Source organism: Erpetoichthys calabaricus, chromosome 1 (genome assembly GCF_900747795.2).
Source record: "Erpetoichthys calabaricus chromosome 1, fErpCal1.3, whole genome shotgun sequence".
NCBI lineage: Eukaryota > Metazoa > Chordata > Cladistia > Polypteriformes > Polypteridae > Erpetoichthys > Erpetoichthys calabaricus.
Window position 1 is genome coordinate 209,224,753 of NC_041394.2, and position 14,112 is coordinate 209,238,864.

A 14,112-nucleotide genomic window follows, 5' to 3' on the forward strand; every position below is an offset into this window, starting at 1 on the left:
TAAATATGATGGAAGTCATAGTATAGTAAGATAATAATAAAAAGAAGAAAAATGTATTGCTTAACATGCAATAATTCTGCACAAAGACATTTATAAGGACAAATCATTAAAAGAAATGTACTCATTCACTTTTCATACATGGTCCCATGATCTCAAACATTTACCAAGGAAGTTTCCCAAACTACTATGATGGGGCCATTTTGGGGTCACCAAAAACTTTGGACAATACTGCTTTAGGCTACAGTAAGATATATAGAAGATCAAACTGCTTGCAGATCAAAGTAATGTTTATTACTTTTTTATTTTTAAAAAAAACAATGGTCATATTTCAACCACCACATTCATATCCAAATGTTATAAAAAAATATCTCACTGAAAAATTAAAGGACTGTGCTGAGATAGATCCAAATTATACATTGCATTCCACAGACAGCACCACAACAAAGTGTACTTTACCTTGCACTATATTTTTCATCAAGAAAACACATCTAAGAATACAACATTGAACTGTTACCACTTAATGATTTGGTTAGCTTACTTAACAGTGCATCTCTGAAGCTGATTGTAGAACTCTGCAAGCTACTGCCTCACCACTTCTGCATGACGGGATGGAAGAGATTGCCCTAGACTTTTCAAATTAAAACAGAGATGGCTGCAATGTTTGGGGACTGTGTTTTCAAAAACCTCAGCCCCTTCTACCATTCAATACTGTTCAAACCACACATGCAACTTAGAGACAAACACCATTCAAGATCAAAAACTACCTAATAGGAGAGCCATATAAAGAAAGATCAGTCCTACTGAATGCTAACCATTCCCAAAAAGCAGACAAAGTAGGGTCATGCTGATAGAAGGTTAAATTGTTTACCATGGTGACATACATATTTATTTTTCATCTTTTTTTTCTGGATTGAAAAATTTGAACAATGAATCAGCACGTTGTTTATGCCTAATGAAGTCTTTTTAGCAGCTTGAGCAAAAACAATAGACAGCCTGTGCAAGAGTACTTCACTCCTCCCAATGCTTTAAGCAAGTGTCTCTCATGGACTGGCACCAGTTCATGGACATTTTGTGTTGGATAGTTGAAATGCAGGCTTGGTAAGAATATTAACCTGCTATTAAATACTACCAGTGTACAAAAACAGTCCACTTGTCAAAAAGGTTGAAGACCACTGTAACTTAAATGATCTTCCTAACCATATTATACAATACAAGCAAAGAAAACAAAATGTTATATATATGAATGAAGTATACGGAGATGTGACTATTTCACTGACATCATAATTTACTAGCGTCACAACACTCCCTGGTGATAGGAACAGTCCCACGTTTCAGGCTATGCATCCCAATAAATAAGTGAAGAATATCAAAACGTTCAATTTTTAAGAGGCTGCCCATCTAATACAGTTTTTCTGTGCTGCTTTTGTTTATACTTCAAGCACTGTGTGGAATCATTTGTGTTCATTTGTGAAAGTGTTTTTTTTTCCCATATGCTCTAATCTCTCTGATGATTATAAGATAAAGCATGCATTATGAGGATGGGCATTATGTATGGGCAGTGGGCACACATTTTACAAGTGCCTGATTTTTGACTTTGAAAATCTGGTCACCATATAATTTACAAGCAGAGTGCCACATTCACCTGATGTCCATAATGGTCACTTGTTGTTAAAAAGTTTGTCTTTCACTTCTATAATTCCCTAACATTTGGCATAACTAAATTGCTTTGCAAGTCACACTTCATGAATATTAGTAAGGCCAGACATGCTTAAGCACATAAGAAACTAATTACAAAAGTTTTTTTTTTTCTTTAGGTTATGTTAATTGGAATTTGCAAATTGCCACTGTATAGGAATTTGGGTGTATATGCAAGTACGAGTGACAGTGATCTTTATGATGGACTAGAGTGTGCCCCAGGCCTGCTTTCAGCTTTTCGACTAGTCCAGGTAGTATAGCCTTTGGCCCTCACAACCCTGAAATGGACCGAGAAGGTTCTAACACCTAGCTATTGAACTCAGTCCATTGAGGGCTACAGTGCCTGCACAGTTCTCAAATGCACCTGAATGTTATGCCACACGTACAAGTTATAACTTGTCAGATTTGTGAAATCCCTCTTGTCAGTTTAATGTTACAGGATTTCTATAAAATAACCTTTGTTAACACACATAAGTGATCAGACTTTGCTATTGCTTATGCCTGTGCATTAAGGTAGACTGTAAGTGCAGAAGTTTGAACTGGAGACAGCATCTCATTCTCAACAGCACTATTCAAATATGTGTAATATGTGTTTTAGAAAAATTTTAGTTGTTATATTAATAAACATTACATTGATTTACAAAAGAAAGAAAAAAGAAACACACAATATACATTTAGTGTTTACTGGTTTGTTATTAGGAAGTATACAGTTTAAGTAGATCAGCAAATTGTGCATCACTGAGATTGTGTACTTTCATTAACATGTCGGATGTTGTATGATTGGAGAGAGTTGCCTTGTACTTCTAAACAACAATGAATGTCTAACCAACGTCTGGTCTAGTGTGACGGAGATAGGCTCAAACTCCGAGCAACCCTAAACTGGATACACCAGTCAGAAAATGAATAGTTCGACAGACAACAGTTGTTATGTTCCTAATAAGCTGAGGATAAATATGAAGCCTCCATTCCTATATCCTGGCATGGTGCTGTATTAATAAGCAAATAATGTTGTCACTTGCTCCACTCACTGAATTGAGAGTTAATTGGTCACAATGCTGAGCTCTCAAAGCATGTACAAATTGTGTATTTTTATTTCATAATTAATTTTGTAATAGCATAATACTGGCAATAATGAATGCCCAGACAGCCTACGTTAACCCACTTTGGATCAGAGTACAATTAATGTACTGGAAATTTAGTGGAAAAACACCTGGAACCACTCTTTATTTGGTTTCTGGCACTACCAGAAAAGATGCTGTACTCTAGCCTTTCTATTAGCAGAGAATTTGTTCAGTAATGTGCCTCTTTTATGTAGGGTGACATTGTAAATTATATCAGTTCCTCTCCACAGCACTAACATAGCAGTTGAAAAAAGGCTTCCTAAATTGCAAGGCACCATTTATTTTGGAGTTTTTTTTGACATAGTTCAACTAATATCCATTAAAAATGTTGAGCATGTGATATGTAACAGTCCAATGGACGTATCAGTTGTGTCTTGGGATCCACTGTACAATCTTGTGCTTACATATACTTGCTGGCCTTGATGGAATTTTGCTAAAATGCAGCTTTTTAAATGACAGGTTGAATTAAAAGCAGAAATGCTAAAACTTTTCTCATTAGCAGAACTAAAGGGATGGTATTGAATATGATGCAAACACTGTTGGAGAAGCTATGTAAGCAAATTTAGTTTTCATAGTATTACAAATGCTTTTCATACAAAGACATAAACACATCAGAATAGGACAAAAAAAAGAAAGGTTTTAATTAAGTAAACAGGTAGCATGTTTTCTCTCCCACTTAAGCTTTCTTGCAAATATAGTCACAGATTTTTCCAAGTAAAAAGTAACTGGACCTGATGAATTCTTGTGTAATGTTATTCCAAGAAGACAAATCATAGAGGTTGTGTTATAGCAATATCACACAACATGTAAACTTATAAATGACTGCTCCCACAGAAGCCTAACAAAAAATGATAATACTCGTTGACTTCTTGAAACATTTTACTAAGCTCTTAACCGTATTTAAAGAGATTAATTTGTTCTTTGTCAATAATCATTTTTCTATACTAAATATATTTCTGTTCCAAATAATTAACAACATAATGCTGACTGACCTCTAAAGTGCTGACAAAGAAAGATGTCACATTAATTATTGATTTAACCACACTCAAAGTTTAGTCTTTGACCAATCTATTTAGACAGCACTTGAAAGGTTTCATGCCATGACTGATGACAAGCAATCTTTCTCAATATTTTTCAGTTGTACAGTAAGGTATGATGACAATAACTTGAGTTGAAAATAATTTTCTCACAGTGATTATTGTGAATGCCATTATACTGCACAAAATCACTGATCATTTTTCGAAACATTCACTATGAAAGTACTATATACTACATGTACTATATGAACGTTTATGTTATGCAGAATGTCCAGTGAGGGCTGGGCAAACCTTTGGTCTTGCAACCCCAGCAGATTTTGCTAAGGTTTTTTTTTTCTCTCCAGCCTAACTGGAGTTTTTTTTTTTTTTTTTTTTTTCCTGTCCTCCTGGCCATTTGACCTTATCATGTGACTCATCTTTAGAAATTTACATCATGACATTGTATATAAGATGCTACTCTTCTAATTGATATATATGTTTTTTTTTGTTTTTTTTTAAGATCGTGTAGATTTTTTTTGGTTACTTATTCTTTAATATTATTGCATAATGTTGTTTTTCTTTTCTTGTAACTTTCTCTTTGACATCTTGTAAAGCACTTTGAGCTACATTGTTTGTATGAAAATATGCTATATAAATAAATGTTGTTATATGAATTAATCTTCATTTTTCTGTCTGGTGCATTTAGATATTGTCTCCTAAGATATTCAAAATAAACCTTAAAAATGCTCACAAGATGAACAATAGGATACTTCAATAGAAAAAGATGACATGAACAAAAACAAAACCAGTTAACCTATTAAAAGAAAAACATGCAAAACCAATCAAAACTACTGATTGAACATTACAGAGATTCATCTTTTCCCAACACTGGCTGAAAGACATGTAATATTCCTTTGTGGCAAAGAGATGGAAAGAAACAAGCTATTTTTTTTTTTTTAAAATATGACATCAAAGTGCCAAAAAGCAAACAGGGAATAATAATTACTGATTAAAAGTACATATTTTAGATGCTACCCTTGATATATACAGCGTTGACAAGAATACTGTCAATTTATTTATTCTTACTTAAGTAAAAAATTTTTACAAACTAGTTTTCAATTACTTGATTATATGTGCCTATCTCTATTAATCAGATTTTACAGATAACAGCAGCAGTAATTTCAAAGTACTGGTGTGACACCCCTGATTGTATGAATAATAATTATAGTTATTATTGTACCTAATTATGCCTCAGAAATTGTCATAAAATACATAGTGAAAGTGAAGAAATCTGCTGAGGTATTACTGTATCATCATCATCTAACTGGAGAAACAATTGCATTATTATGGAAGTGGGTTCTAGTGTTTTCGTTTGACCTACTAGGACTACTTTAATATATTTATGATTCCAGACTATTTTAAATTAGTACTTCTAATCAAACAAAACACCTGTAAAGAAAGACAGCCCTCAATAAAAAGTGATTGTTGGTATACCTATGAATACATAAACCAATCAGATACCTGCTCAATGCAAACTCTTATAAAAAAATTTCATAATAATGTTTACATTTAAACCAAGATAAATATGCATGCCAATTTACATAAACTGAACAGTTCCAAGAGATTTCTTACCTGTAATGATATTGCTCCAAGAACCGCAGTTGATAAGATGCTGAAAAACATGAGCCGTTCTGAAATCAAACAAAAGTGCCTCATTCCCTTAGATGCCATTATTCTGTCCAAGCTTCGATTATCCATGCGCTGTACATTATAAATCTTCTGACAGTCATTTAATTTTGTATTAAAGCCCCAAAGAGTAATAATGAAAGTCACATGGCACATTATCCAAAATATTCCAAAAATGGAGAATCCAGGAATTACAAAATACCAAAGTTGTACATTTTCTAGATTAATTGCAGCAATGATGAAAAATGTAATTTCACCAAGTGCAATTGGGAGAATAGACAATCTACGCAGCACCCTACCATGATGTAAGTAGGGCATCCACCGCTCAGTTACAGTAAGACCACTGAAGTACATATCAAGCAATGGATTACAAATCAGACGACTTACACAGCAAGCCAGAGCAAAAGGGTTTGTATAAATATTTAAACCAGGAAAAAACATCAAAGAAGTAAGTAGAACAAATATAACCAAATTTAAAAATGCAAAGAAGGACTTCATTCGCAGGTCAACAATTAACATTGCTAAAGCCACAACCAGAAGCATTACGCTAAATGACTTCTCCATAGGCAAGGCTGTGCTAGCTATAGTAAAGCCAAGAAGTTCCAAAAATTCTGATGATGTAAGAAGAGCTGGCCTATGGTGCACACTGTCACATATTCTTTCCACCAAAGCCCATAATGTCCTTGTGAGAATGCTTGTTAATAAGAGGTAGTTAGTTGCTTTTTCTTTGACATCTGTTTCAAGTGATGGATTATTTAGAAAACACAACAATCCCAGGAGAAATCCAAACCAAAGATGGGAAAGGCTAACACTGGCTGCTTCCATAAAAAAGTAGTAGTACAAAATGCTAGCAATGCCAATTACAAAAATTCCCAAAACTAACATAACTAGTATTACAGAATCAGTTGTCTTTTCCCATCTTACATAAAAGCCCAAAAACACAGCAATCAGGAGGTTGATGCTGGCTAGATAGCCAAGATACCGCACAGAAGAATGCATGTTGGTTTCTTTATTTAGCTCTTCCAGTCTAGTCATTGCTGCATGCAGACAGTGACTGACACAATACCTCAATGACTTGAACATGTACTTTGATGAGCTGGTTTTTTTGTTTTTTTTTTTAGACTGTAGAAATGCTAGGTTTTAACTTGCACATTTAAAAAATGTGTCATGATGCTGGCTAAGAATAAATGGTCTTCTGTTGGCAAGGAGTAAGCATCAGGAATTGACCTAGGATGAAGGGGAAAAAGTGCAATATTAGAAAATACTGAAATAATACATGTGGGGGAAAAGTTTTAAAAATAAAATTAAAATGCAAAAATTGAAATGTTGGAATTTAAGGCTTTGTAGACCTTTTGAACTCCACCCCATCGCAAATGCCTTTAAATAGGAACAATACAGAAGTGTGAATAGCTGCAAAATATAAAATATAATGGATAAATCCTATAACCGCATATAAAACTGTAAATTTGTGGTAAATGGTGTGCCCAATATATGACTTTAACTACATTAACATGTGAATTTATAAGTAGAAACTTACAGTTCAATACTGTATTATGTAGAATAACTTGGAATAATTATATCATGTTGAAAAATTGTTTTTCTTCTCAATTGTTCTTCAGTTCTTCAGCATCACAAATATAAGCAACATACTCAAAATCATGATCTTTGTAAATCAAAATCTACTGAATATACGTACAGTATAACTATATCTTTGAAAACCTACATGACAAATAGATAGATAGGATATTTTGGAATTGTGTAATTGAAAGAAAAAAAATTTCCTTTATGGTCTTTTTTAAGTGCAACAGCATAAATTTCTTCAAGCAGCAAAAATCAGTAAAACGTCAGGAAAAAAAAATGAAAATAATGCTTTCTTAATAAAAGTTGAAACCAATGAAATGCCTCAGGCAGACGTAAAATCCTGCTTTGCATTTAAGGATTTTAAAGCATAAGTCTCAAATATACTTCAGGTACTGGGTGCATTAAAAACCTAAAACTCTAGGGTTAATGGAATTTCACTAGTAGTGATTAAAGACAAGGGTGACATTATTTACAAGCCAATAATAAAAAAAAAATCATCAATCATTTCAGGTTTACTAGTTTTACTAATTCTACATGTGAATACCTCATGTGCAAGAAGTGAAACAAGAACAAGAAATTAATACACACCAAATATTATTAGATAAATATATTTAGATAAAGGGCGGCACGGTGGCACAGTGGTAGCGCTGCTGCCTTGCAGTTAGGAGACCCGGGTTCGCTTCCTGGGTCCTCCCTGCGTGGAGTTTGCATGTTCTCCCCGTGTCTGTGTGGGTTTCCTCCGGGTGCTCCGGTTTCCTCCCACAGTCCAAAGACATGCAGGTTAGGTGGATTGGCGATTCTGAATTAGCCCTATTGTGTGCTTGGTGTGTGTCCTGCGGTGGGTTGGCACCCTGCCCGGGATTGGTTCCTGCCTTGTGCCCTGTGTTGGCTGGGATTGGCTCCAGCAGACCCCCGTGACCCTGTGTTCGGATTCAGCGGGTTGGAAAATGGATGGATATTTAGATAAAAATATTTCATTTTATCAGTACATACTAATGACTATAGTTCACCAAATCTCCTACTGTTACTAGAATTCAAAATGCTTATATTACAGGAAACTAAAGTACTTTAATCTTTGCTTAAATCTGAAAATCTAAATTTACATCTTGATGGAAAGAAGTGCTGGCCTTCTTTCTAACCTGCTCAAGACACTGCTCAGAGAAAGAGAGGTCTGCTGCAAAAGTGGTTAGTGTTGCTCCTGCTTTCTAGATCCAGTATCTGTGGTTCAAATCCCATGACAGACTTTTGTTCGCATGGAATTTAAATGTTATCCCTATGTCTGTGTGTGCTTTCCCTAAGGTATTCTAGTTTTCCACCTGCATTCCCAAAGACATGCAGATTAAGTTAACTGGTGATTTTAAATTGGCCCTGTGCGAGTATTGTCATGAACGTAACAAGAAATGGATAGGCGTCTTGTTCATGCCTGCTTCATCCCCATTAATATTATTATTAATTATATTTATTATTAATAGTGTTATATAATTATACTATATTATATTAGAATATTATAATGTTAAATTGTGATACTCTCTATTACTGCTCCAAAATTCCTTTATATAGTGTACAAGCCACTTATTTGTTTGCTGAGCATTCTTACTAAATAAAGTTGATCTATCTACTGGTAGAAGCTGAAATTAATGGTAAGGAATTTGATTTGTTTTCTGTGGTTAACTAGGCATTTTAAGCTCCATGGTAGCCAAGAGGATTTGGGATGAGCTGGGAGTATTATACTAAACTACATGCAGCGGCAAAACAGTGCAATGTGACAGCTGCTGAAACAATACCAAATGTAGAGAAACAGGAACCCTGTAAAACAAGGATTATTTTACATCTGTAATTTGTGCATATTGTACTTTTTTACTCCCCTTTTTACCTCAGTTTTCCCTTTTTATATGGTTTGCGTGTTTGGCTTATATTAAGGAGACTAATTTTAACCATTAATTCTGCATCAGAAAACAACAAAGAAGAAAAAAAAGAAAATAGCTGCACAAAAGGCTATTATTGCACATAACTACATATTAAAACTACGCACACACTAAATCAGAACCATAGTGCTTGTCTCCAGGTATGAAGATATGATGAAAATTATTGTAGTTCTCATTAAAATTTTTTTACAGCTTTCCTTACACTTGCTTTAGTAATTTTTTATATTGTACACAAGAAATTTCTTCAGGCTAGTGTGACCAAACAATACTTAAAACACTGCACAGAAACTGCCCTGGTCAAAATCACAAATGATTTTCTCCGGGTAGCTGACATTGGACTTGTATCAGTTCTTGTACTTCTTGACCTTAGCTCTGCATTTGACACCATACCTCATCAGATACTTTTGAAACGACTAGCTAGTTTTGGAGTCTGTGGCCTTGTCCTCCAATGGTTTTCTTCCTACCTCACTGATAGGATGTAATTTGTTCAAATAAAGGACTTTAAATCTGAGAATGCACTCATTACTCAGGGAGTTCCACAGGGATCTGTTTTAGGGCTGCTTCTTTTTCTCATTTATATCTTCCCAATAGGTAAATATCTTTCGGCATAATGGCATTAGATTTAATTGTTATGCTGATGACACACAGCAATATCTATCCACTAAATCCACTTCTCCCTTCCGACATCCTTATGGCATGTCTTCAAGACATAAACTCAAGGATGACTAACAACTTTCTCCAATTAAATGGCAATAAAACTAAAGGTGCTCCTCATTGGTTCTAAATCTACACTCACTAAGGTTAACCATTCTTCTATTTTAATTAACAACATTAACACAAACATCTCTTCCAAGGTTAAAAGCCTGGGCATCGTTCTTAACAGTACCCTCTGTTTTTCTTCCCATATAAGTAATGTTTCTCAGACTGCCTTTTTCCATCTCCGAAACATTTCTAGACTTTGTCCTGTTCTTATGCAACACAGTACTGAAGTATTGGTTAATGCCCTAGTCACTTCACATATAGATTACTGTAATGCTGTTCTATCTGGTATCCCACAAAACTTATCCATTGCTTACAACTTATTCAAAATTCTGCTGCTAGGATAATAACCTGTTCCAAATCCACTGAACATATTACACCTATTCTCTGTCAGCTTCACTGGCTCCCTGTTAACTACAGAATACAATACAAAATACCGCTCTTAACATTTAAAGCTCTTCACAACCTTGTTCCTCCCTACCTCACTGATCTCCTACAGACTTGCACTCCCTCTTGCTCACTCAGATCTTCATCTTCAGCTCCATTTCCTGTACCACACATCAAACTCGGTTCTATGGGAGTGCAAGCATTCTCTCATAGTGCTCCTCAACTCTGGAATTCTATTCCCTTTCATATCCGTCAACTAGATTCAATAACACATTTTAAAACTGCTCTCAAAACTTATCTTTTCAAACTAGCATACCAATTATAAATGTAACACTGTTACTGTCTGTTATCTTTGTATGTTTGCTACTACCTCTGTACCTTATTGTTATTTGATTTTATTGCCCTCTTTGTTTTTATATTTTATTAATGTTGTTTAATTTCATTGTAAGGTGACCGTGAGTGTTAAGAAAGGTGCCTATTAAATAAAATGTATTATTATTTTTTTTAACTGCTTCTTTTTACACATCTTGAATAAGAGGTTTTGCAAACATGAGGCCACTCAGTTGATCAAGTTATTTTGGTTGGCTAGTAGATACACTGTCCCAATATCTTATTAAAAAGTTGTCATGGTTTACACTTTAGCAAGACACAGCAGTTGGTCTCATATTCTCAAAACTCTAAGTGGGAAGTTTTCCTTCCTGGGTATTTTCCTGAATTAACTTTCTCTTAATTTCTTACAAAGAATTATGCTGGATCAGCCCAGTATATCTCTTTGAGAATTTGGAAGGCCTATGTTATGTCAATACAGAGAAATTTCCTGCTCAAGACTAAAGTGGGGAAATCCATTAGTGTGTCAGAAAATGACAAGCTCTTTAGAGAGGTACTTGTTTAATCTTCTCTGTACAGCTATGAGCTACTAGATGTTATTTTGTAGTGTGCGGAGTAGAAAAGCATGTAATATACTAGATGTGATGTTAGTAGCACAGTAAAGATTCTGTCCATAAGGTTCCTTGATTTATATTCAATAGATTTTATAAAATAATTAACAATTAATTGCCATCTTTAATAGCTTCTACTCATTGCCTCAATGAGGGAAATGTTTCTGAATCATTACTATCAGCCCAAACTGCACCATGTGCTTAGTGTGCTTCCTAGTGTGAAGGAAAAACATGACATTGTTGTGCATTGCATAATGTGCCTCCTTAAACTTGATGGGATCAAAAGGATACTACACACAGATGCACTGAATGTGCCAGTTATGATCTAATAAGGAGGATGGGAACCTTTTTGTAGTAAAGATGACTTTAATGTTTGCAGACTGCCTATTCAAAACTTTTATCTGTGATCAGGGAAGATCAGATGTGGATACATATTTAACACTTGTGGTTCTGTCCTACTTCATCCACATATTCAAAAAGGCACTAAGGTTTTACTCTAGTATTTTTTGTTCTTTTACTAAATTGGTATAAACTTATCTATACTCCAGTCCATTAGAAAAATTGCAAAACATACAAACCTACTTATTGTTTTGTGCTGCAAGCATAATCAATAGTTAGTATGTCAATGTGATTTAGGCTTTTAAGTGTTTATGCTGACAAATGTTATTTTTGGTTATTTCAACATACATTTACTGCCGTTTACATATTAACATACTTTAGCGTCTACTAAGAATTTCATATTACTTAACAGAGACAATATATAAGGTTTATTTTAAAGCTTTTAGGCAAGATCCTTTTGAAATTTAAACACTGAGAGAAACTTAACAAAAAGTCAGAGCAGTATTAAAAGAACAACATTCTTCTACTGCCAAAAAGAAAATTCTTTATTTAGTATTTCAAAAGCAATATTGTTTGGCTCAAATCAGAAGCCGCTGAAATAAGCACACATACACACAAAAAACTCATTCCGTTCGTATTCGTACAGATGGTGCACCACAAACATTAGAACTGTGGGCACAGAATCCTATACCTATGCAGGACACAAAGAAAAAAACTGATTATTCTCAGTGTATCAAGGTTATATTAACATGGAAAATATTATAATACTCTACTGTATGTTTTTTCTCTTCATGGCTAAAAACTTTTTTTTTTTTTTTAACCAAATTGGTAACAAGAAAACAATGGAAGTTGGTGGGCATTCTGTGGAATAATCTGGTAGTACCTGCTACCTGACACAAATCACAGCCTACTACATCAAATACAGTGCATCCGGAAAGTATTCACAGCACATCACTTTTTCCACATTTTGTTATGTTACAGCCTTATTCCAAAATGGATTAAATTCATTTTTTTCCTCAGAATTCTACACACAACACCCCATAATGACAACGTGAAAAAAGTTTACTTGAGGTTCTTGCAAATTTGTTAAAAATTTAAAAATTGAGAAAGCACATGTACATAAGTATTCACAGCCTTTGCCGTGAAGCTCAAAATTGAGCTCAGGTGCATCCTGTTTCCCCTGATCATCCTTGAGATGTTTCTGCAGCTTAATTGGAGTCCACCTGTGGTAAATTCAGGTGGTTGGACATGATTTGGAAAGGCACACACCTGTCTATATGAGGTCCCACAGTTGACAGTTCATGTCAGAGCACAAACCAAGCATGAAGTCAAAGGAATTGTCTGTAGACCTCCGAGACAGGATTGTCTCGAGGCACAAATCTGGGGAAGGTTACAGAAAAATGTCTGCTGCTTTGAAGGTCCCAATGAGCACAGTGGCCTCCATCATCCGTAAGTGGAAGAAGTTCGAAACCACCAGGACTCTTCCTAGAGCTGCCGGCCATCTAAACTGAGCGATCAGGGGAGAAGGGCCTTAGTCAGGGAGGTGACCGAGAACCCAATGCTCACTCTATCAGAGCTCCAAAGGTCCTCTGTGGAGAGAGAGGAACCTTCCAGAAGGACAACCATCTCTGCAGCAATCCACCAATCAGGCCTGTATGGTAGAGTGGCCAGACGGAAGCCACTCCTTAGTAAAAGGCACATGACAGCCCGCCTGGAGTTTGCCAAAAGGCACCTGAAGGACTCTCAGACCATGAGAAAGAAAATTCTCTGGTCTGATGAGACAAAGATTGAGCTCTTTGGCATGAATGCCAGGTGTCATGTTTGGAGGAAACCTGGCACCATCCCTACAGTGAAGTATGGTGGTGGCAGCATCATGCTGTGGGGATGTTTTTCAGCGGCAGGAACTGGGAGACTAGTTAGGATAAAGGGAAAGATGACTGCAGCAATGTACAGAGACATCCTGGATGAAAACCTGCTCCAGAGCGCTCTTGACCTCAGACTGGGGCGACGGTTCATCTTTCAGCAGGACAAAGACCCTAAGCACACAGCGAAGATATCAAAGGAGTGGCTTCAGGACAACTCTGTGAATGTCCTTGAGTGGCCCAGCCAGAGCCCAGACTTGAATCCGATTTAACATCTCTGGAGAGATCTTAAAATGGCTGTGCACCGACGCTTCCCATCCAACCTGATGGAGCTTGAGAGGTGCTGCAAAGAGGAATGGGCGAAACTGGCCAAGGATAGGTGTGCCAAGCTTGTGGCATCATATTCAAAAAGACTTGAGGCTATAATTGCTGCCAAAGGTGCATCGACAAAGTATTGAGCAAAGGCTGTGAATACTTATGTACATGTGATTTCTCAGTTTTTTTTATTTTTAATAAATTTGCAAAAACCTCAAGTAAACTTTTATCACATTGTCATTATGGGGTGTTGTGTGCAGAATTCTGAGGAAAAAATGAATTTAATCCATTTTGGAATAAGGCAGTAACATAACAAAAGGTGGAAAAAGTGATGCGCTGTGAATACTTTCCGGATGCACTGTAAATGGAGACCTATACAACTTAATGAAAAAGAACAGCATTTAAACAGCACTACCAGCAACATAATATGATTTTAATGTGCAAAACTGCATTTATTTACATAATGCCATGAATAATTCTTGGTTGCT

The 14,112-nt window shown here is 35.6% G+C and overlaps 1 protein-coding gene across 3 annotated transcripts in view; it reads right to left on the reverse strand.

Moving 5' to 3' along the window:
- Nucleotides 1-14,112, reverse strand: part of tmem168b (transmembrane protein 168b) — a 119,645-nt gene that overhangs the window by 33,310 nt on the left and 72,223 nt on the right. For 2 of the 3 annotated variants that reach the window (XM_051928715.1, XM_028811191.2), the window contains exon 2: nt 5,465-6,745. The exons of the other annotated variant lie outside the window; for it this stretch is intronic. In XM_051928715.1, coding sequence (XP_051784675.1) covers nt 5,465-6,601 — 1,137 coding nt within the window. In that variant the 5' untranslated portion in view covers nt 6,602-6,745. The remainder of the gene's footprint in view (nt 1-5,464; nt 6,746-14,112) is intronic. 3 annotated transcript variants of the gene reach the window in all.